The following is a 22,870-nucleotide window of genomic DNA, read 5'->3' on the forward strand; positions in this document are numbered from 1 at the left end:
AGCTGAGATTCAAACCCAGGCCTTCTAGCTTCAGAGTCTGTGCCGAAAAGTCAAGGAGTTGATTTGGTAGAATGCCAAGGGGCAAATGGGTTGAGGGTGCTGGTGAGAATGGGTAAGGAGAGAGGGGGAATGAGAGAGGGTCTACACTGGCCAGAAGAAAAGTAGAAAGAGGCTGCTAGGCTCGAAGAAAATGGAAAGGCCCACAGAACAACAGAGTTCAAGGAGATAAAAGAAGTGGTGGAGGGGAGGAGACGGGAGATAACTGGGAGAACGTGGTCAGAGTGAGAGAGGGTGGCGTATAGATGCTGGGGAGGTAGGGGAGTCATTCCAGGGCATGACAAGGTTAACAATGTGGCTTAGACAGAGGTGGTTAAAATAGAGAGGAGGTAAAGGTCAGTGGAGTCAAGCAGATGAAGGAATCATGAAGCTGGACCCACAAATTCTCCCAAGATTGATTGATTGACTCATTCATTCATTTGCATTGAGTGTCTAGTACATGCCAGGCAGTGTTCTTGGCATTGGGTAGTGTAGGGGAGGAAGACATTTCCTCTTCCCAAATCTGGGTTCGTCTGGCCGGAGAACGAATTAAATTCACATGAGACAGAATAGCAAGAGAAAATTAAACAAAGCTTTATGAGGAACCATGGCCCGGGGCCTTTCTTCCCAAAGGAAGAAAGGGCACCGAAGAAGTGGGGTGCACAGAGTGGTTATATACCCCCAAACAGGGTGTTTCACATGTGATTGAAATGTCCCTCCCACAATAGTCACAAGATTGCCCTGTCGGCACAGTGCTTGATGGACACTGCAGGTAATGGTCTGCTATCTCGGTGGGCGTAGCCGGAGGCAAGTCTATTGTCTGGAGCTGGGCGGTCACAGGTGAGTGCAGCAATCAGTTCCTTCCCTAAGGAAAGATGCTTAATCCTTAAAGAAATGCCAACGTTGGGAGGGGGAGGGAAGTCAGTTACAGGAGGTTACCAGAGAAGCACAATAAAATGCAGATTTTAAGTCCTTGCCTTTGGTATTGATTAAGAGTTTCTAGAGAGAAGATCATCTCTTTTCTTCTTCCTGGTAGAGAAAGGGAGGCACCTTTACAGATAGAGATTTACCTTACAAATGTAAATATGTCCTAACAAAGGGCAAGTTCCATTCCTCAGAGCCTCCTTCCCTGTCCCAGTTTATCAAAAGCAATGAGCCTCAAATAATCCTGATGCCAAAGAGACATATCTTGGGGTGGCCAATTTCAGGTCCCCACAGTAGCCAAGAGGTAGACCAGCAAGACAAGACTCTGCTGTCATGGGGCTTACCTTCCAGCAGAAGGAGAACTACATGAACATGCACACAAACAAGGCCAGGTTAGACAAGGCTCCGAAGTCTTCAGGCACAATTCCACAATGCCAAAAGTCCCGGAAAGCATAAGGTTGTTTTTTCATGCTTTGGAGCCCAAACTCATTAGGTGACAAAGCCTAACCTGAAGTAGCATGAGGCTATTTATTACCCTGATTCACACTTAGTGTGAATTTTCATACTTTTCACTCTAGAAATATTAATGTTTAATTATAAGTGATACACCAGGCCTTTCTCTGTAGTTATGTAATATAGAGTGATGCAGGGTTGGTGAGCCGAGGAGTAGAAAGAAAGATTTCTTAGACTCTCAAGATCTGGCAGGAGTGCTCTTTTATTTAGAGAATAGTGTGGAATAGCATGGGGACAGGACCCATGGGCAGGCAGAGCTGGTGCGTGGGGACAAGACCCACGGGCAGTCAGAGCTCCTGCTGCTGCCCTGAGTTGAGGGTTAGGGCTAATTTTATAAGGCATGGGTATGTGAGTCATTTCTTTACAAGATAAAGGAAAGAACATGAAAAAAAAGTTAAAATGGTACCAGTGCAGGTGGGGTCTGGTCATTGGGTGATCCCATGACTTTTAGACAAGAATCAAATCGGATTAAGTAAAGGTTAGAAAGGTTAGAAGCCACCACCCTAAATCAGTTACATGAGATTGCCAGACAGCAACCAACTTAAGTTCTTGCCTCTGGCATTAAGAGTTTCTAGAGATAAGGCCATCCCCCTTCTTCCTGGCACAGAGAGGGAGGCATCTTTACAGATAGAGGTTTCCCTTAGAAACGTAAATCTTTCCCAATAAAGGGACAAGCAAGCAAATTCCACTCCTTGGAGCCTGCTTCTCATCTGTAGTTTTAAAAGTAACCAGCCTAAAAGTCCTTATCACAAACCGTTTTAAAATTAAGCAGCCTAAAAATCCTCATCATAGAGTATATGCAGTATATAGAGTTATATAATATAGGGTATATGTCTTCCTCTCTAAAATTGAAGAAATTCTGAATTCCAAAACATATCTGGCCCTAAGGTTGGAAAAAAGATTATGGACCTGTAAGTGCTACGCAGAGAATTTAAATATTCAATGGAATAGGTGGCTACACCTTGAGGGGTTAGGGAAGGTAAGTGACATTTAAGCTCAGTTCTGAATGACCAAAAAAAGGCATTCTTACAAAGATCAGGGGGAGAGCATTCCAAGCAGAGGCAACAGCTAATGCAAAGATGAACACAAAGAGAACACTGTGGCTGAAACATATTGGGCCGGAAAAAGAATGCTCTAAATTGTTGGGAGACTTCATGCAGTCAGGAAGATAATGAATCTGCTGCTACATCCTTTGATGAATATGGCGTAGTGACCATGTGTGTGATGGCTGTCAACAACTAGGAGACCCAGAGGGAAGTCTTCCCGGGTGGGAAAGCGTGTGGAGGGATACTGTAGATAAAGAAAACATAAAGCTGTATGGGGCTGAAAACGTAGACTAAGATGTATGAGCTGAAGAATTGGTTTGGGGAAAAGTACAGAAAGGGTTCGGACTAGGTGGATTAGATGGATTCAAGATTCTAACTGGGACTGGGTTGAAAGATAGTCTAGGGTGACCAAAGATATGGGTCTTGAATGACAATCTCTGGTTAAAGACCAGTCTGCAATGTGTGATCTGGGCTTTTGGGTCTAAAATAGGTTAGACACAGACAAAGGATAGTAGTAAAGGCTGAAATGATGAAAGATGTTTTTGCTTCTCTGTTTATGTCTCTCTGGGCTTGTGCTTCTCAGCAGCTCTGTCTCGGAATGTCTGTCTCCTAACATTTCTGTCTCCTAGTGACTTTCCACATCCATATCTCTGTGATCCTGCCTGACGTCTCTGTTCCTCTCTATCTCTGCCTCAACATATTTCTCTCTATGTGGCTCTCAGAATCTCCATCTTTGGATAGCCATGTCTGTGTCCCAGAAGCTGCAGCTGTCTCTTCCTTTGTGTCCGTACTGAAATTCTCTCTTCCCAAGTGAACAATGCCCTCCTGGAAGGCAATGAACCTATTATTCCTCTGGGTATCCCCAGTGCCCCCTACAGAGCCTGGCATATAGGAGTCTCTAGGATATGTTTATACTTGAATGAAGGCTTTTTCTGAGGAGTAAGGAACCCACTCAATCTCCTATCCCCCTTTCCCCGCTCCCCGGAGTTGGCCACCTGGCCAAAGGCCAGCTAAAGAGTGGAGCGGAGGGCGGGGCGGTATTGTGCTGCCGCTATTGGGTTCTTCCCCAGGTGAAATAACAAACAACACTCTTGGGGCACTTTGCTAGGGCCTTGGCCTCTGGGCAGGGGACCAGAGCCACCGACACTTGCCAGAACAACCCGAGCTGCGGATCACCCGCCTCGCCGGCCCCGCCCCGCGGCTCCGCCCGGGCCAATCAGCGAGCGCCCCAAGGCCCCGCTTGTGGAGAGCCCCGCGCAAGATGGCTGCCGCGAGTCGGAGTGTGAAGGTAGCCGGGTTTTCTCCCCTGCTGCTCGCTCGGCTGCACTGGCTAGGACCGCGCGGCGGTGGGACTAGGGGGAAGGATTGGTGCTGGGAGAAAGCGTCACTCTTATCTAGGCCTGGTATTGCGGCGGTTGGGCTCTGGAGGTGAAGGGCAGCTCTCCGCGGCATGTGTATGTGGAGTGACTGGGTGGGCCGCCTGGAGATGAGACACCCATCGGTAAGGAGAGGAGACGCACCTGGGTCACTCTGCAGGGGTGACCAGAAACCTCCCTCACAGAGGCCTGGAGAACCGGCAGATGAAAGGGTGGGAGTGGTCTGCACAGTGTAACCCTTGACTGTGCCCCTCTTCACAGGGCCTGGTTGCCGTCATAACCGGAGGAGCCTCGGGCTTAGGCCTGGCCACGGCGGAGCGACTGGTGGGGCAGGGGGCCACTGCTGTGCTTCTAGACCTGCCCAACTCGGATGGGGAGACCCAGGCCAAGAAGTTAGGGAAGAGCTGCGCCTTCGCCCCAGCCGACGTAAGTGGAGTCACTTCGTGTGCATAGGTCACGGACACCGGCCTGGGAACCCGTGGGGTGCTCTCTCATAAGAGTGTGGGCAATGGACCCATTTCCCTGTCCGTTTTGTCTTGAACCGTCCGTCAAGCACTGTGGGGGCACCTGCGATAAGGAATCTCTAAAGCTGGGATTCACAACCGTGGGGATGGGACATATCAGAATCTCCTGGAGAGGGTGTGTATAGTTTGGAAATGCATATTATGCCCTGTAATTTTATGTTTACAAAGTCAAAACACTTTTCATGAAATAAACTACAGAAAGTAAAGCTTTATGAAATCATCTTAGCAGGTAGGGTTAGGAAAAGCTAGTTTATCTTTATATCTAATTCTCAAAACTGCTTTGATCGACAGCAATTGAGACTCTCCAGGGGTATGTGAGTTTATCAAAACAGGGGATAGATTTGAAAAATGTTTTGAAACACTGCTCTATAGTACCTAACATTTTCACCTTTGCCCCACTCTGGAGTTTTCTCTCTTGGCCTCTCCTTTGCTTACATAATTCTGTTGTCACTCAAACACTGGACCACCCCTCCCCTCCCCCCGGGTTTAGTGGTGAGTGTATGTGCTGCGAGGTGAAAACCTCCACTTTTCCCTTTGAAGGTGACCTCAGAGAAGGACGTGCAAGCAGCCCTGACTCTAGCAAAAGAAAAGTTTGGCCGTGTGGATGTGGCAGTCAACTGTGCAGGCATTGCAGTGGCCATCAAGACATACAACTTAAAGAAGAGCCGGGCCCATACCTTGGATGACTTCCAGCGAGTTCTCAATGTAAGGCCTTGGACGTTCTCCAGGGTAGGAGTAAGAGGTATCAGGCTGTGGGTGCCCCCAAGGGCTTTTAGGGGACAAAAGTCTGCCTTTGCTTTAGGTCTTACGCTATGGCTCTACTTGTCCTCCAGGTGAATCTCGTAGGCACCTTCAATGTGATCCGCCTGGTGGCTGGTGAGATGGGCCAGAATGAACCAGATCAGGGAGGCCAGCGTGGAGTTATCATCAACACTGCCAGCGTGGCTGCCTTTGAGGGCCAGGTATGTGGGCAGGGTCAAGGCTAGTGCCTTCTTGATGACTTGTTGGGGCCTTCCTACCTATGACTTCTCCTCCTTCTCCAGGTTGGACAAGCTGCATACTCTGCTTCCAAGGGGGGCATAGTGGGCATGACACTGCCCATTGCTCGGGATCTGGCGCCCATGGGCATCCGGGTGATGACCATTGCTCCAGGTAGACATATCCCTTCCCTGCCACACCTGGGATTGGGTGAGATTCATGGGCAATAGAGAGGGGAAAGTATTCACCACCTGAGCAGCAGTAGCCTTCCATCTCTGGACATATGGAAGCACCCAAGTAGGGCTAAGGTGAGGAGGGACTGGGTAAATGTGGAAGCAATGATGGTCCTCTGACTCTGGCTGTCTTGTCTAGGCCTATTTGGCACCCCACTGCTGACCAGCCTCCCAGAGAAAGTGCGCAACTTCCTGGCCAGCCAGGTGCCCTTCCCGAGCCGACTGGGCGACCCTGCTGAGTATGCTCATCTGGTACAGGCCATCATTGAGAACCCATTCATCAATGGAGAGGTCATCCGGCTGGATGGGGCCATCCGCATGCAGCCTTAAAGAGGGCAGAGAAAACACATGGTCCTCTGCTCCTCCTTCCACTGGAGTATTATACTCCAGCTTGGGAGGAAGCCCAGTAGCCATTTTGTGACTGCCCACCAGTCACCCTCTGTGCCTAATAAAGTGTCTATTTCTCATAGGGAGTGGGCAGTGCTGTGTGCTGAAGGAACTGGCATGGGGAAGAAAGGTGATTGGGTGAAGACTCTGACAGGGTTGGATGCTCAGAGCCCAGGGGTAGGGTGGGAAAGGCAGTACCTCACACCTTTTGTGTCCTTTTATAACACATGGCCTTGATTCTAGTGAATAACTTTATTACCTAGGGTCGAAGGTGGGGATATTGGCTCAGCTCTCTCCTTCTGGGGAATGGATTGGGGAAGGGGGTCTGCAGCATTTTCCTCTCTTACTCCTGGCCTCTGTGAGCTTGATGAGGGAGAAGGGAGAGATGACCATCCTGAGCTCAGCGGCTGCTGGTGTTGAACTGTAGGTGATATTGGGCTGTAGGTTGATTGGTGTAGATTATTGAATTCAGATAATTCTGCCTGTGAAAGAAGTCCAGAGGCCTCAGCTGATGGGCTTTCCCTCTTTCCCTGTCCCTTGCCATCCCCCCTCCCTTTGGCATTTATTCCTGCTGCCACCCCAGAACTCACTGGGCATTTTGCTCCTTAGCCAGCTGCTGGTTGAAGGAACCCAGCCCCCTCCGAAATTCAGCACACAGTTCCCTCTCCTGCTCTTCTAGCTCCATTGCTGCCTGGGCTGAGCGCATGGCCTGGCTTTCCCATTCAGCATCCAGTGCTTGTTCAGCCTGGCGCTGTGCCTCCTTTTCAGAGTGTTGTGCCTCTTGGACTCTCCTGATGGCAGGTTGCTGCTCTGGAATCATACCTTTCCAGCAATAGGGCAGGACCCAGTGGGGAGCCATAGGGTGTTGGGCGACCTGGGGATTCTCAGTCAGCAGGTCTCTTGTGATCTGGTTCTGGATCTCCATGAGGTTGGCCTCCTGTTCGCACTGATGCTCACAGTGCTGCCGCTCAGCCAGCTCAGCTGCCTGGTGGGCCCCCGAATGTGAGCATTTGGGTGCCCAATCTCAGGGAAGTCTCAGTCACAGGGGAGGGGGGACATGGCCCTACTCTCCTCCATCTCAAGGAGAGAAGGAACAGATATTGCATGGCCTGTGAATGACCTAAGGTGGAGGAAGGGGTGGAATGGGCAGGGAACTTCCCTGCCTTCTGGAAGCCCTTAGACTGAGAGGCTGGGGAAGGGAGGGCAGTGTTCTCAAGTCATCCTGAGTCTGGAGGTGGGGAAGGGCATCTTCTGCCCTTAGAGGACCCTTAGGTGAAGGGGGAGGTCCTCAGGTAGACAAGAAGGCTGGTGTTGATTCGAGAAGTGTTGTGAGGGGAAAGATGTGGCCACGGTTCCCCAGGACTTTGTTCAGGGGGTTTGGGAGAGCCCAGTGTACTAGATCCATCAGGCCCTACCTGGGCTTTGTTGGCGTTGGCCATGGCGGACATCATGGCCACGCGACAGGACTCCTCCAGCTTGGCCAGCTGGGTGGCCCGCATGTCCATGGCTAGGCGAAGCTGGTCACTGAGCATATCTACACAGAAAAATATGGCCAGGGCACTGTATTGGCCTGCTTCATTCCTGGTTCACTCATTCAGCCATTTGTTCAACAAACTTTGGGGATGTGTGTATATGTACGTTGGTGGTGGGTAATGTCCTAATTGTAGGGATGTGGAAGGAGCTACTCTTTGGGGCTAGGGATAGCCAAAGTGGCAACAACAAGGACTTCTGAAGTGCCTAACTGAAAGATGCCTCCAATGGCCTGGGTCCCAGTGCCAGCTCTGTTGCTTCTGAGCTGTGTGACCTTGGGGAAATCATTTCATCTCTCTGAGGCTCAGTCTAAGGGCTATGTGTTGGGCTCTGAGGACACCACAGACTTAGATCCTGTCCTCGGAGAGCTCCCTGTCTAGTGGAGGAGACGGATCAAACACAGATCATCATATCACAGTGCGGTAAGGGCAGTGACAGAGATTTGTACAGGGCATTATGAGAGCTTTGGGTGGTGGGTGAGAGCAAGGCTTCCAGGAGGAGGTGACCCTTGCAATATGTGTTGCATATAGGCAGAAAAAGCAAAGGGCACTCCAGGCTGCTGGCACAGTATGAACAAAGGTATTGACACTTTGTTTCAATCCAGCCACAGTGGTCTCCTTGCTGTTTCTAGAACATGTCAGACCCTCCTGCCTCAGGGATTTGCAAGAGATGTTAGTCTTGGCTCATGCTGTCTTGCTTCACTCAAGTCTTTGCCCAAATGTTACCACGTCAGTGAGGCCTTCCCTGTCTCTCCTACCTAAAGTTGCAACCTGCCTGCCCCTAACATTTATCCCCCCTTCCTTGATTTATTTTCTCCCTAGCGTTTGTCACCATCCAATATACTCTACATTTTACTTAATTATTTTGTCTCCTGCTTGTCCCTTTCCTCGTAGAAGGTAACCTTTGTGAGGGCAGGGATTTTTGTCTGTTTTATTCACTACCATGCCCCAGCACCTAGATCAGAACCTGGCACATAGTTAGGTGCTCAATAAATATTTGTCATATGAATGAAGGAAAGCAAGATACAGCATGCTCTGTATCTTAAACTACAAATAGTCTGCTCTTGCTGGAGCATAAAATGCAAGTGGCTAGAGAGCTTTGCAGGGGCCAGACTAAGGGCCAGAAACTTGACTTGAAGGTGGTGGGGAACACGGAAGGATTGAAAGCAAGGGGGTGACATGGGTAGATTTGCATTTTAGAAGGCTCCTTCTGGTGGCAAGTATAGAGGTCAGGCTGGTGGGAGACAATGGAGGTAGGGAAGCCATGTTGGAGGCTATTGTAGTAGGCCAATTGGGAGAGCTCAAACCAGGCTGGTGATGGAAAGGATGGAGGGGAAATATATAGGAGGTTACATCAGCCTGCTTCATTGATGGATTGGATGAGGGAGTAAGGGAGAGAAGATGCAGTGATGCTTCCCAGGGTCCTGGCTTGGAGGGCTGGGTGCATGGTGTGACCACCACCAGAAGTAGAAGATACAGAATGAAGAGCAGGTTAGGGGCACTGATGAATTCTGTTAAGGAAGCTGAGTTGGAGGTGCTCAGCAGGCATATGGATATCTGATTCTGTAGGTAGAGAGTCCTTAACACAGAGGTGGTGACATGGTAGCTGAAACCAGAATGAGGGCCAAGGGCACCTGAGGTAAGTATGCAGGGTAGGGAAAGCAGTGTGCCAGGGACAAAGTCTCAAGAAGGAAGGAGTAGGAAGAAGAGAAACCCACAAAGGGCAGACAGAGAAGGAATGGTCAGAGAGCTATGAGCAGAATGTGCTGTCATAGAAGCCAAGGAGGAGAAAGGTTCAGGAAGGAAGATGTGGTCAGAGTCAAGTGTAGCAAGAAAGGTCTGGTCAAGGAGAAAAGACTAAACAGAACCTTTTGTACCTGATGACACAAAGGGCATTGTTGATTTTAGCAAGAGTAGTGTCAGTGAAGTTGTGTGGGGAGAAATGAGATCTCAGAGAGTTGAGGTGTGACTGGAAAGTTAGGAAGAAAAGACAGCAAGTAGAAACAGAGTTTTCAAAAAGTAGGCTATAAAGGAAACCAGAGGAATCACAGGGTGGAGGGAGGCTTTTGTTTTTTCAAGATGGGTTAGATGTAAGCATCTTTGCAGCCTGCACGGAAGGGGCCAGTGGAAGGGGAAATGTTGAGAACACAGAGGGAGGATACCCCAGGGAGTACAGCCGGGGGTGGGGAGGGAGAATGGGGTCCAGAGCATAGGCTGAAGGCTTGGCTTTGAAGAGGAACAGGGACACGGACTTCAGAGACTGGAGAGCAGGGGGGAAGGGAGGATAGGGGTGCACTGTTTCATTTCACCCTTCACAGCAACCCAGAGAGGAAAAGATCAGCCCCATTTTTCAGATGGGGACACCAAGAAGTCCAGAGGTGAAGTAAAATGCCCAAGGTTACACAGCTGGCAAGTAGTAGGTTGGGATTTGACTCCGGGTATCTCAAGGAATCAGCATATGCTTCTTCCTTCCATTACACACAGACTCTCCCTCAGCATTCTGTTGTCCCTGTTGCCTTGTTCTACCTTCTTGTACACCTGCCTACTGCTATTGGGCCACTGGCCCCACAATGCCACTGCAACTGCTCTGACAGAAAGCACCAAACACTCCTAATTTCCAAATTCAATAGACAGGTTTCTCTTCCTATATGAACTTCTCCAGAGCATTTGACATTATTCACGACTCCCTCTCTGAAACTCCTCCCTTGGCCTCTGAGTCCCCACTTTCTCATGGACTGAGAGAAGGCAAGTACGGTGTAGTGATCAAGAGCATGGTCTCTGGAGCCAGCCTGCCTGAGTTCACTTCCCACCTCCATCACTCACTAGCTATATGACTTTGGGCAAGTTATTTAACATCTCTGTTCTTCAGTTTCCTCCAGTGAAAATGGAGATAATACTGGTAATTGCCTCATAGGGTTGTTGCCAGGATTAAGTTAGTTAATACATGGCAGAAAGCTTAGCACATGCCTGGTACACAGCAAGTGCTTAATAAAGGTTAGCTGGTATTATTATTATTATTTTATGCATCTTTTTCCTACCTCCCTGATCCCTTCTTAGTCTTTGTTATGGACTCCTTTTCCTCTACTCATTTGTTCACTCAGGATACATTTACTGGGCATCTTCCATGTCCCAGGCACTGTGTAAGTCACCAGGTTGTAGTGGTTAATAAGACAGCTCTGGCCTTTGCCCTCACCGAGTGCACCATTTGCTCACCCTTTCCCCAGGCTCCAGGCTTAGCATTCTGTTAATTTGCACATCCCCCCCAGGGCTCTCAGATCTCTCCCTGCAGCCCCAGAACTTCAGGATCATATAGCTACGCGGCTGCCTGGCGGCCACCTTCCTCTTGGCCGCAATAGTCTACCTGATCTCCTTGCTTCCTACCACTCTTCCCCTCACTCTACTTCAGCTATTCTGGCTCCACTGTTATGCCTCAGACATGCCAGATGCCCTCTCTCCTGCCTCAGGGTCTTTACACTAGCTGTTTCCTCTAACTGGACAGCTCTTCCCTCAGATCTTTGCACTGCTCACTCCCTTATTTTCAGATCTGTATTCAAATGCTACCTCAGTCAGGTTTCCCTTATGTAAAATTGCAGCTGTGCACCCCCTTCCAAAAGTCCCCATATCTTCTTTTGGTGCTTTGTTTTTCTCCCTAACAATTATCTTAAGGCACCTTATATATTTCACTATTTTATCTTGTTTACTGTCTGTCTGTCCCCATTAGAGAGTGTGAACCCCACGACAGTAAGGATTTTCTGTTTTGTTCACTGTTCCAGGCACAAAGTAGGTAGCTTAATATTTGCTGAATGTTGAAATGGTCTTGTCACTCCTCTGCTTAAAATCCTTAAGCAGCTACCCACTGCCTACACGATAAAGTCACAATTCCTTAGTTTGGTGTAGAAGGTCCTTGCTCATTTTCTCTTCCTCCAAGCCCTCAACACTAGGCTGCACAGCTACTGAACTGTTGACGCATCCTAAACATCCAGACCATTCACAGCTCCGGTGCTCTTCCTTTTGCTGCTCCCTCTGCCTAGAATGGCCTTTTCTTGTTCCCTCTCCTCACCCTAGCAAAATTGTATCCAGGTTTCCAAAATTGGTTCCTGACAGCTGACCTGTGCCACCTCCTGCCCTATCCCCCTTTCCTTGTGAGAATTGACCACTCCCATATTGATATTGCCTCCATGTCCTATATATATATACTTCTATCACAGTACCTGTCATAGTACCTAACACAGTGTTAAAGCATACATATTTGCTGATCAGTGACTTGTGCATGTATGTTTTCCTCTTACTCTAAACTGAGTTTTTGGAAGGCATGGTTCTGTGGGCTCCTGGAGGGCAGGGTGCCTGCCTTGTTTACTTTGGTCTTCACTTGTTCACTCAACAGTGGTTTATTGCACTCCTGACACTGTGGCAGGCACTGTACTAGGCAACTGGGATACAGGGGTGGAAACGAGAGATGTGGTTCATCTTCAGTGAGCTGACGTTTTAGACGGACATTCCACAGATACTTTCAGAATAAATTACTTCTATGATAAGTGGTACAACAGAACAGGGCACTATAATAGGGACGATTTGAAAGGTGAGCAGTGTGAGTAGATAAGAGATGATTCTTGCCCTTGAAGGGCTTACTCTAATGGAAGAGGAGGACATGGCCACAGATAATGTCATAGTAATAATAGCTACTGGTTATTGAGCACTGACAGTTTTGCTTTACGTACGGTATCTCATTTCATTCTCATATGGGAAATATATTTCCCATACTCTATATAGTGTTGATTATTATCCCTATTTTAAAGATGAGGAAACTGGAGCACAGAGAGGAAAATTCATTTGCCAAAACCAGCTTAGTAAGTGGCAGAGCTGTTAGGCTTGTCTTTACTGTCCTGCCACCAGGTAATGGAGTGCCAGGCTGATCGGGATAATGGTTATACTGTCAGTTACTAAAGGAAGTCAGGGAGGTTGGGGTCTGCTCAGTCTAACCTTTCAGCAGCAGCCCTTCGGGTAATTGGACCTCCCCACACAATTCTGGTGTCCTGGGTGCTGTACCTGGCTCAGGACAACTCCCTGCCAGGCCTTAGGTCTCAACCTGGAGGGCCCGGCTGCTCACCTGCACACTTCTCGTCAGCCTTGGCTTGCTGTTGCTCCTGCAGCTGCCTCTCCAGGCTGTACCTGAACTGTTCCTGCTGCATTCTCAGGCACGTGGCCCTGTACAGGTCCTCCCCAGAGAACCATTGCAGGCTGGCTGGGCCACAGTGGGGACCAATGTCACTGAGATGGGCTGGAAATTCATTCTGGAGTTGGTGTGGATCCCAAAGCTCAAATTCACACCTGTTCTTGAGCTGCTGCTTCTGCTCCCGATACTCCTGGACTTTCTTGGCCAGCCGACGTGTTCGTTCTGCCTGTTCCTTGTCTAGCAGCTGGGCTACCAGATCATACTGCACCTGGTTGGTACCTGGGGGTGGTGGGCAGGGACATGAAGAAGGCACCATGGGAAGGACAGAGTCCACTTGGCATGGCCTCTGCTCCCAAGGCCCATCTGGTTTGTCCTGCCACACCCCAGGACAGGCCCCACTCCGATGCCCTACCTCAGCCCACTCAGGCCCTTGCTTTTCCCCCTTGGCTGGCCCCTGGCCTTGGGTTTTTACCATAAGCCGCCTCCTTCCTCCGCTCTGTTGCTTCTCGAAGCTTTTGCTTTTCTACCTGGCTGTTCAGGGCTTCAACATCCATCTGATCCCAAAGAAATTAACTAAATCAGGGTAGGGGCTCAGCAGCAGGTCTTGAATGCTCTAACACAAACTGCTCAGAATTTACCTTCTTCAGAATCCTCCTATAGATCCCCAATACCTACTGGATAATGTTCCACCATCTGAGCATGATTTGTAAGCCCCTCAATTCAGTTCCCTGGGGGAACACTTGCCAACTAGATCTCAATCACACCACTGATCCCTGAGCAAGCTACTTGCTTGTGTCAGGCACTATGCTCTGGTTTCCAGAGCCATCACCATCAGTTAATACTCACTTCAACCCTTCCTTTATTTAGCCTCATTTTACAGAGTAGGAGCCTGGAGCACAGAGAAGACAGGTGACTCATCCAAAATCACACGTCCAGTAAACAGCAGACCTGGCCCTTGAGCATAGGTGTGGGGTCTTTTCCAGAATACCATGCTGCATCCCCCCTTTATCCACCCACCCAGCAATCTATTTTCTCTTAAACTATCAATATTTTCTCATTGTTTTGATTATAACTCATTTAAGACATTTCAAAATAGTGTAAAAGGGAATACAGTTTAGTGAAGAGTAAGTGTCCTTCCCATCTCAACCCCTCAGCCCAGTTAACAGTTTCTTAGGTAGCCTTCCAGAAAGAGTTTAGGCATGTGCAATACCAAATATTCTTTAAAAAAATTTTTTCTTTTAAAGATTGGCACCTGAGCTGACATCTGTTGCCAATCTTGTCTTTTTTTCTTCTTCTCCTCCCCAAAGCCCCCCAGTACATAGTTGTATATTCTAGTTGTCAGTCCTTCTGGCTCTGCTGTGTGGGACGCCACCTCAGCATGGCCTGATGAGCGGTGCCATGTCCACGCCCAGGATCCAAACCAGCAAAACCCTGGCTGACGAAGCAGAGTGCACAAACTTAACCACTTGGCTACGGGGCTGGCCCCCTAAATATTCTTTGGACTTCTTTTGGCTCCATGTTGCCAGTCTCTCGAGAACCAGGCCACTTGGCCCAGAGCTGACTGGAGAAGAGTCAGCTGTCACCAGCTCCTCTTCCCCTAGTCTTTTCCCCTGAACCCCCAGGCCCCTTCCCAGGCCCTTCCTACCCCTAGGGCTGGGTGTCTTCTACCCTCCTCCATCCTCTCCAGCCCTAGGGCTGCTCAGATCAGGGAAGGGATGTAACAGGCACTGCCACATTCTCTAGGTGCAAGAGTGAGGTGGCCCCTGGCCCTGAGAATGTCCGTGCTGCCCACTCACCCCCATGAGTCTGGTCCGCACATTGAAGATTTGGCTCTGTCGCTCCTTTTCTTGATTTCTTCTAGCCTCCATGGCTGCTACCTCCTTGGGATCTGGTGACAGGTCTACCTTATACACCTGGAGCAAGAGTGAGGTGGAATGGCCAATCAGTGCTGACCATCATCCTTGACTACACTGCCACCCCCTTTCCTTTCTCCCCACAGTATCTCACCAGTTATTGATTCCTACTGATTTTACTTCCTAATATATTTCATATCTGTGGTCCTCCATCTCTACTGTCACCACTCTAATTCAGGCCTCACAATCTGGTGCCAGACAGTATTCTCAGGAGCCTCACTGGCCTCCCTTGCTCCAGTGTTACCCTGTCTACTTCTTTCACTGCACTTGCTACCAGAGTGAGCTTTCGGAAAGCAAATCTGACCGTGGCACACCTCAGTTTAAAACCTTTAAAAGCGGCTTTAAAGCAAATGGCTCCCCAGCATTTACAAGATAAAGTCCACCACCCCCTGCCAGATTTAAAAGAGTCTTCATAATCTGACCCCTGCTCACCTTTCCACGTCTCAAACTCATTTACAACTCTCCCCCTTTCACATTATGCTCTATTCAGTTTTCCCCATTTCAGTAAACAGCACTACCATTCCCCCTTTATTTTTATTACTTACTCTCTAGTCAAATGAAAGGTTAAAGGGCTTAAATTTGCCTGTGTTCCTTCATATTTTGGAAAGCCCACTTTTGGCAGGTCAGCCAGCCAAAGCCACAGCCAAAAACACTTTTGCAGACATAAATCTGATCATGTCTCTCACCTGCTTAAAATCCTGGCTTCCCAGTGCACTTCGAATAAGATCCAAACTCCTTGCCATTTGGGCATTCAAGATCCGGTTCCTGCATCTCTCTCCTATTCATCTCATGCCCTGTCTCCCTTGCTTACAGTGCTCCAGGCACGCTGGCCTCCTATCGAGTCCTCCAACACAACAACTGTCCCCACCTCAGGGCCTTTGTACAAGGTGTTCCTTTGTTCAGAACACCATTCCTCAATTCCTCCTATAGCTAGTTTAGTCTTTTTTTTTTTTTAAACATTTTGTAACTGTGAAATATTTGATACAGACTGCAGAATATATATTACCCATGTGTAAGTTAGGAAGCATGATAAGATGGAGACCTGTGAACCAGCTCCTCAACTTAAGAAATAGAACATGATCAATACTATTGAAGTGCCTTCTCTCTCATCCTTACCCTAAGAGATAACCATTATCCAAAATGTTACCATCCCCTTACTAATGCGAATTAAAATACTGTGTGTGTGTACAATTCCCTGGACATTATTTTTAAACATTTTCTTGTTTTGGAACTTTATAAAGTATCATGCAGTACGTATTCTTCTGCATCTTGCTTTTTTCACTCATGTTCATCCTATCACTTAACAAGTATTTGTGGAATGCCTACTGTCAGACACTCCTTTAAGCATTTGAGAGACACCAAGGAGCAAAAGTGACAAAAATTTGAGTCCTTATGGAGGTTACTTTCTAGTGGGGGCAGACAGACAATAAAGAGTACACTAAATAATTTGTAAAAAGATAATAAGTGCTATGGGAAAGAAATATAGAGCAGGATAAGGGGAACTGGAAGTGCCAAGGAAATGGGGGGAGCGTTGCAATTTTAAATATGGAAGTCGGGGAGGCATAACTGAGAAGGTAATATTTGAGCAAATACTTGAAGAAGGTGGGAATCAGCTATGCAGATATCTAGGAGGAGAGCACTCCAGACGTCAAGTGCAAAAGGCCTTAAGGTGGACATGAGAGGCACACGTTCAAGGGAACAGCAGGGAGGCAAGTGTGTGAGTGAAGGAGAGGTAGGTAGGAAATGACATTAGAGAGATAAAGGGGGACAGGCAGAGCATGTAGGACTTTGCAGACCATTGTAAAGGCTGTGGCTTTTACTTGGAGAGAAATAGGCAGCCACTGAAGGGTTTTGAGCAGTGGGAGCAATGAGTTCTGCCTTTGATTTTTAAAGGCTCACTCCGGCTGCTGTGTTAAGAATAGATTGGGAGTAGGGGAGGCAAGGCTAGAAGCAGGGAGACCAGACAGGAGGCTATTGCAGACATCCAGGCAAGAGATGGTGGTGACTCACACCAGATTAGTAGCAGCAGAAGTGGTCAGATTCTGGATATATTTTGAAGTCAGAGCTGACAGGACTTCCTGGTGGATTGAATGTGTAGTGTGAGAGCAGTATCAAGAATGACTTCAAGGATTTGGGCTGGGGCAATCAGAGGGATGGAGTTGCTATCAACTGAATAGTCTGTATAGGGAGGACAGTATGGGATGGGACGAGGATCAGGAGATCAGTTTTGGAAGTGTTGAGTTTGAGAGGTCTATTAGATATTCACTGATAGCATACAGATGGTATGGTAAATTTTCTTATTATTCAGAAAGATTTGCTGCTCTTCCCTACAGAAGGATTATACATCCTTATCTCGTTGCCCTCAAGATTAGCCACGTGATTTGCTTTGCCCACTGCAATGTGAGAAATGATATGTGCCATTCCCAAGCAGAACTAAGAGCCATTGTGTGATAGCCACTTTTTCTCTTCATTCTTGCTATGAGACTGGCAATGTCCCAGGTAAGGGCTGCTCCTTCAGCCTTGGTCCTGGAATGATGACACAGAGCAGAGATGCAGCCAACCCACAATGGAAAAGAAGAATGAGTGAGAAATCTTTGTTTTTATAAGCTGCTGAGATTTTTGGGTTGTTTGTAACTTTAGTATAATTTAGCCTATCCTGGCTGATACAAAGGAATTTAAAGCTCTGAGGCTGTAAGAGATCTCTGAGGGAATGGGTGCAGATGGATAAGAATGCCCTAGGGGAGACAGGATGAGGAGGAGCCAGCACTGGAGGCTAAGGAGGAGTGGCTGGTAGGGTGGGAGAAAAACCAGGAGTGTGGTGTCTGAGAAGCCAAGTGAAGAAAGTGCTTTTGGGAGGAGAGAGTGAGCAACTGATGGTTATGTAAGATGAAGACTGAGAACTGACTGATTTAGTAACATGAGGGTTGCTGATGACCTTGACAAGAACAGTTTTGGTGGAGCTGTGGGGATGAAATCCTGATTGAGGTGGGTTCAAGAGAGACTAGAACTCTGCAGCACAAACAACCCAGTTTATTTTCTTTTACCTGCAAGAGAAAAAAGAGGGAGGAGGAACTTGTAGATTAAAAGAGACATATATACAGGTGGGAAAGTTTCTCTAGCATACATCTAGGAGTAGAAGGGCTGGCTCATAGGGCATAAGCATATTTAACTATACGAGATAATGCTAAGTTGTTTTTCAAGGAGATTGTACCAATTCACGCTTTCACCATTATGTATAAAAACTCCAGTCACTCTACATCTTCACCAACGCTTGGTATTGCAGACGTTTTTGCCAGCTTTTGGGTATGAAATTATAATTATCGATTTTAATTGGAATTTTCCTTATTGCTAATGAGGTTGCACATCTTTTCACGTGTGGTTTGGCCATTTTTGTTTGCTTTTTTGTGAAGTGCCCATTCATATCTTTTGTTCATTAAAAAAATCAGGTTGTTGTTTGTCCTTTATTAATTTTAGGAGTTCCTTATGTATTCTATACATTAATCATTTCTTAGTTTAAATGTGGCAAACATCTCCAATTTGTGGCTTGTCTTTTCACTTTATTATTATTTGATAATAATTTTATGGTAACAATTGATACATACAAAGGAATATGGTTAAGGCACATGTAAGTTATGAAGCACAACAACCAAATGAACACCTGTGAACCCTTCACAGAATCCAGAAAATAGAACATTATCAATACTTTAGAAGCTTTCTGTGTGCACTTGCCCATCTTTTCCCTTTCTTTATGTTGTAATTTGGATGAATTTGAATGCAGTCAAATTTACCAATGTTTCCCTTTAGGCTTGGAAGTTATTATTATTTAGGAAATCCCTTGAGGTCATAAAGATATTCTCCTAAAATTTCTAAAGATTTGCCTTTCTCATTTAAGTTTTTAATCCTTTTGGAATTGCATTTGGTATATGTTGTGAGGGGTAGGGATCCAATTAGATTTTCCCCCCAAGCTCCATCTCATCTTTTAAAATGGAACAGTAGTTCCTGTCAGTTATATGAGATTGTTGTCCTTTGGTTATTTTATCTCCTCAGCCCGATTGTGACTGTTTCTCCCAGTTGAACTTCATTTGTGGCCCCTCTACTAGATCCCATAAACCAATCTTTCTCACTTTCCTGGACTTGTTCTAAGACTTTAAGACTCTTCCCAGCCTCCAGACATCATTTTAAAAATAGTTACAGGAATGGCTATGGCAACCACCAGACCCTTTCTATGTCTAAGTGTAAGCACCAACTCCAGCCTACTCATTCCATCTGTTACCACAATGTAAGGTCACTGAAGGGGAAGATTTGGCAGACATTTTAAACTTCTTGGACTGCTAAGACTTGGCCTTAGTAATGAGCAGGTATAAGGTGATGGGGGATGAGGGGATGGAGGAGAGGGACAGAATAGATGGGGAACAGAGAGGGGAAAGTGACAGAGGGTAGAGTTGAGGGGCAGAGGAGGAAAGAGGAAGGAGGGCAACAGGGCAGTTGATGGGGGTGGAGGACAGGGAGCAGAGAGAGAAGAGGAAAGTGCGAAACAAGCGATGGGGCAGAGGGGGATGGAGAGGAGGTCATGGGATGGGGGTGAGACATAGAGAAAAAGATGAAGCGGGGAGAAGGGAAGGAACATAGAAGCACAGAGGTGGAGAGCACTGGCTTAGGGACCCTGACTGCCAGGGATTCACACAAAATACCTTTCTCAGCAAGGAGTACCAATTTTGAAGCTCCCAGGTTGGGTCCAGATTCAAGTAGCCAACAAGTGGCTCAGGTCCAAGACTATTTTGGAGCTACAGTGGCAGTCTCGGAACTCTGCTTGAAGGAACAGAAGGGAGGCAGGGTATAGGGGCAGTACCTCTGGCCATAGCTTTCCCCACCCCGTATCCCTGTCGCTCCAGAGTACCCTCATCTCCATTCACACTCCATCCTCCTTTACACCCATCCCACCTCTACCTCCACCCGACTCCACCTCCAACCCTACTCCACAGCAAGGTCTGAGCTCGCCTAATACCGAATCCTCCCTTTGGCCCTTCTTTCCCGTACAGCCCTCCGCTCCCCGGGGTCCTTCCAATTCCTGACCCTGTTCTTGTCTGAGCCTTCCGGCCTGCTAGGCTAAAGCCACAGCCGAGCTCCCACCTTCCTCTTGTCCTGGAGGGCATATCCCTGCTGTGACTTCTGATTTGTCTCGGCAAGCGTGGGCTCCGGTGCCGCCTGCTTCCTCGGATCCCAAAAGTTATTGTGTCTTCCCGTTACCGCCTCGTCTACGACTTCGTAGGCTCTGGCCCGGGCTTGCGTTGCCCTGCACATGAAAGGGGGCGGGGCCCAAACGTCTGTCGTTAGCTCGCTCCCTGGCAACGGATCAACAAAAGCTCTCGAAGGCCCCGCCCCTAGTTTCTGCCTGCGCCGGAAGCTGGGAATCCCGTTCGGCCTGGAGTCAGTCTCGCGAGGCTTGCCATCCGCCCGGCCTGCACTGCGGTGTTTCCCGCGCGGGCTACCCCAGTTCCCGGGCGTACGGCGCGGCCTTTGGTACCGTCGCCGGGGCCGCGGCAGTCATGGGTTTCCTGAAACTGATTGAGATCGAGAACTTTAAGTCGTACAAGGGTCGACAGATTATCGGACCATTTCAGAGGTTCACCGCCATCATTGGACCCAATGGCTCTGGTGAGATAAACCTGGCTGCGGCCCTGCTCACGTCCCGGCCTGGACCCCCTATCTGGCAGCAGAGTAGTACAACCCACCCGTGCAACCTGAAATGTCGCGAACCCAAACAGGTTCCTTTCCTCCTGAAGGGGTTCAGTCCGGACCCGATTTCCCCGCTCGGGTGATCTGACTCGAACCTCTTCCCCAGGTGTCAGTTGCCCACTCCCGCTCTTTGCGCGGCCCCCGTTCCGGCCGGAGTGGTACGAGCCGAACTGTGCGTTACCTCGCCCACTGCCCCCTCCCGCCAAAACTGGCGCGTCCCGACCCAGCTGCCTGCCGCTGGCCGCGCAGTTCTCTGCCGGACCAGCTGAATCCGGCTTCCCCGCCTTGTTTGAATCCTCCGAAAGATGTGGGACTGCTGGTAACCCTCCGGTGGCCTCCGTTCCCAAGCGGTACACTTCTCCCTCAGCCCCGCGCCCCCTCCCGCCTCGGGTTGGTACGCTCCATTTCCTCCTTTTTTTTTTTTTTTTCTTTTACTTTCCTCCGGAGGCGGCACTTTTGAATTGCGGACCCAGCGCTAGCGTCTCTAGAATGCTTGAGGTCTCGACCCTCCACCCCCATCTCAGAGGTGGGAATGCCTTGAACTCACCCGTTTGCTACCACTGAAACCGTTAATAGAACTCATTCGCTTGCCAAATTTATCGAATGCTTATTGTTTTTTATGAGGAATTATTTAAGGTACTGTGGAAACAGCAGAGAATAGAATAGGCCGTGCTTTCAGGGAACTTACATTCCAGAGGGGAAAGATGATAATAAACAAGGAGAAAATAAGATAATTTTCGTTTATGATAAGTGCCGTGCGGGAAATTAGGTTGATGTGATAGAGTGACTTGGGTGGGCATCTTTACAAAGAGTGGTCAGTAGTTAACAATATTGTATATTTGAAAGTTGCTGAGAGAAAAGATCTTAAAAGGTCTCATCACCACAAAAAAAATTGTAACCATGTAAGGTGATAGATGTTAACTAAACTTATTGTGGTGATCGTTTCACGATATGTATAAATATGGAATCGTTAGGTTGTACACCTGAAACTAGTACAATGTCAGTTATATCTCAGTAAAACTGGGGGGAAAATGTAAAAAATAAATAAATGAAAGGTAGTCAGGTAAGGCCTCTATTTCATATCTTAACTTCCCATCTCTAAATGATGCACCATGGATTCCTTCCATCCACCCCAACAAGCAGTCCCTGTGGAATCCTACTGGGTTCCTCCACCTCAGGGATGTTCTAGCTAAATAATTTCCTAGCCTGAGGGGCTGCCCTCACTGAAATAACTCAAACTGATGACCTTCCCTTGAGTCTTGCCTGGGTTTGGCTCTCTATGTGGAGCAGGGTTTCTCAGCAGCAGCACTACTGACATTTCCAGCAAAATAATTCTTTACTGTGGGGTTGGTCCTGTGCATTATGGGATGTTTAGTGGCATCCGTGGCTTCTACCCACTAAATGACAGTGGCGCCCCCACCTCCCAGGTGTGACAACCAAAAATGTCTCCAGACATTGCCAGATGTCCCCTGAGTGGGGTAAAATTATTCCCCCTCTCCACCTCCTTTGACAACCACTAGCCTAAAGGTCTGATGCTTGGAGTGCCACTTCAGTTTCTTAGGATTTTGGTGTGGTGGCCCCTGTGGAAAGAGCCGGAATACACCTCTTGGCACTCAGTCCCCTCGTCGCGGATAGATTTGTATATGCAATTGTTCAGAAAAGGCCTTTGATCTGACTGCCCCCACTTCTCCCATTCTTCAGTGCCGACCTCCACAAGGCATTCCTTGATTCCCCTGAGTGAATTCCTCTCTGGCACACAGTAGACTCCTGGTACACATTTATTTTCTTCTGTTTTGTGTTCATGGTATATGTTTTTGTATCTTCATCTCTGGGCTATGAGTACCCCAAAGAAGACATTTCTTAAAATGTTTTATCAGTGTTTAACTCATAATACATGTTATAAAAATGTTTACAATATTGAATGATAGCGAATAGGAAGGTCTTTGGTTGTGAGATGTTCTTACTGTCCCTGGAAAGCATGGGAGAAGCGCAAAGGTTGGAAATGGGTGCCTAAAAGGCTGACTCCTGGTCTGTGTGATGTGCTAGTCCTGCTGTGGATGAGAGAGCTGGGTCTAGACCTGTTGTTAGGATAGAACTGCCATTTATTGAGTACCTACTATGTGTCAAGTCCTTTATTTATTGAGACCTTTTACATTTAAATTCTCACAGTGACCCTAGGAAGGAGACACCATTATCTCCTTTTATAGATGAGGAGACTAAGGCACAGAGAGTTGTGATCACTTGCATACTAACTGATTCTCAGAGCTAGGATCAGAACCCATGCCTGCCGTACTTCATAGTCTGTGCTCCTGCCACTCCAACAGAGAACTATGTGCCAAGCATTGTTTCAGATGCTTTATTTATGAGTCATGGTTTTTCACATTTTCCAGATGAGGGAATGGAAGGTCAGCTGAGAAGTAGTGAAATTAAGATTAGAACCTGGTCTATTGGACTAGAACCCAAGCCCTTAATGCTGTCTTATAATCCCTCCATGGAAGGACC

At 47.9% G+C, this 22,870-nt stretch overlaps 3 protein-coding genes across 14 annotated transcripts in view; 2 read left to right on the forward strand and 1 right to left on the reverse strand.

Annotated features, from left to right (window-relative positions):
• The first annotated feature begins 3,579 nt into the window (after positions 1-3,579).
• HSD17B10 (hydroxysteroid 17-beta dehydrogenase 10) lies at positions 3,580-6,103 on the forward strand. 2 transcript variants are annotated; one of them, XM_001495307.6, is made up of 6 exons: positions 3,580-3,807; positions 4,157-4,321; positions 4,960-5,124; positions 5,253-5,381; positions 5,463-5,571; positions 5,770-6,103. In XM_001495307.6, the coding sequence occupies exons 1-6, from the start codon at positions 3,781-3,783 to the stop codon at positions 5,958-5,960; spliced, it is 786 nt and encodes a 261-aa protein (XP_001495357.1). In that variant the 5' UTR covers positions 3,580-3,780; the 3' UTR covers positions 5,961-6,103. The 2 variants fall into 2 exon arrangements, with proteins under 2 accessions (XP_001495357.1, XP_014584403.1); XM_014728917.3 differs by having other exon boundaries at positions 3,764-4,020.
• A 151-nt stretch (positions 6,104-6,254) lies between these two features.
• Positions 6,255-20,733, reverse strand: RIBC1 (RIB43A domain with coiled-coils 1). 10 transcript variants are annotated; one of them, XM_070257753.1, is made up of 9 exons: positions 20,550-20,733; positions 19,763-19,925; positions 19,324-19,438; positions 14,516-14,632; positions 13,192-13,273; positions 12,654-12,998; positions 7,433-7,551; positions 6,608-7,002; positions 6,255-6,499 (listed from the first exon to the last, which is right to left on the reverse strand). In XM_070257753.1, exons 4-9 carry the CDS (start codon positions 14,585-14,587, stop codon positions 6,418-6,420), a joined length of 1,095 nt encoding a protein of 364 aa, XP_070113854.1. In that variant the 5' UTR covers positions 14,588-14,632; positions 19,324-19,438; positions 19,763-19,925; positions 20,550-20,733; the 3' UTR covers positions 6,255-6,417. The 10 variants fall into 10 exon arrangements, with proteins under 10 accessions (XP_070113854.1, XP_070113853.1, XP_014584402.1 ...); XM_070257752.1 differs by lacking the exon at positions 20,550-20,733 and adding an exon at positions 20,365-20,504; XM_014728916.3 differs by lacking the exon at positions 20,550-20,733 and adding an exon at positions 17,568-17,676 and having other exon boundaries at positions 19,763-20,193.
• SMC1A (structural maintenance of chromosomes 1A) overlaps positions 20,023-22,870 on the forward strand; it is a 36,643-nt gene continuing 33,795 nt past the window's right edge. The window contains exon 1 of one of the 2 annotated variants that reach the window (XM_023633795.2): positions 20,023-20,287. In XM_023633795.2, coding sequence (XP_023489563.1) covers positions 20,179-20,287 — 109 coding nt within the window. In that variant the 5' untranslated portion in view covers positions 20,023-20,178. Of the gene's footprint in view, positions 20,288-20,720; positions 20,895-22,870 lie in introns of those variants that run through there. The other variant, XM_023633796.2, reaches the window with a different exon arrangement.

This window comes from Equus caballus, chromosome X (assembly GCF_041296265.1).
Source record: "Equus caballus isolate H_3958 breed thoroughbred chromosome X, TB-T2T, whole genome shotgun sequence".
Classification (NCBI taxonomy): Eukaryota; Metazoa; Chordata; class Mammalia; order Perissodactyla; family Equidae; genus Equus; species Equus caballus.

Coding starts and splice junctions, on each gene's coding strand:
- HSD17B10 (XM_014728917.3), top strand. CDS start 3,970: ATGTGTATGTGGAGTGACTGGGTGGGCCGCCTGGAGATGAGACACCCA. Junction 4,322..4,959: donor GCGCCTTCGCCCCAGCCGAC/GTAAGTGGAGTC, acceptor TTCCCTTTGAAG/GTGACCTCAGAGAAGGACGT. Junction 5,382..5,462: donor TGGCTGCCTTTGAGGGCCAG/GTATGTGGGCAG, acceptor CTCCTTCTCCAG/GTTGGACAAGCTGCATACTC.
- RIBC1 (XM_005614205.4), bottom strand. CDS start 19,933: ATGTGCAGGGCAACGCAAGCCCGGGCCAGAGCCTACGAAGTCGTAGAC. Junction 14,633..19,762: donor CCCTCCAGGACAAGAGGAAG/GTGGGAGCTCGG, acceptor CTCTTGCTCCAG/GTGTATAAGGTAGACCTGTC. Junction 13,274..14,515: donor TGCGGACCAGACTCATGGGG/GTGAGTGGGCAG, acceptor CTTTGGGATCAG/ATGGATGTTGAAGCCCTGAA.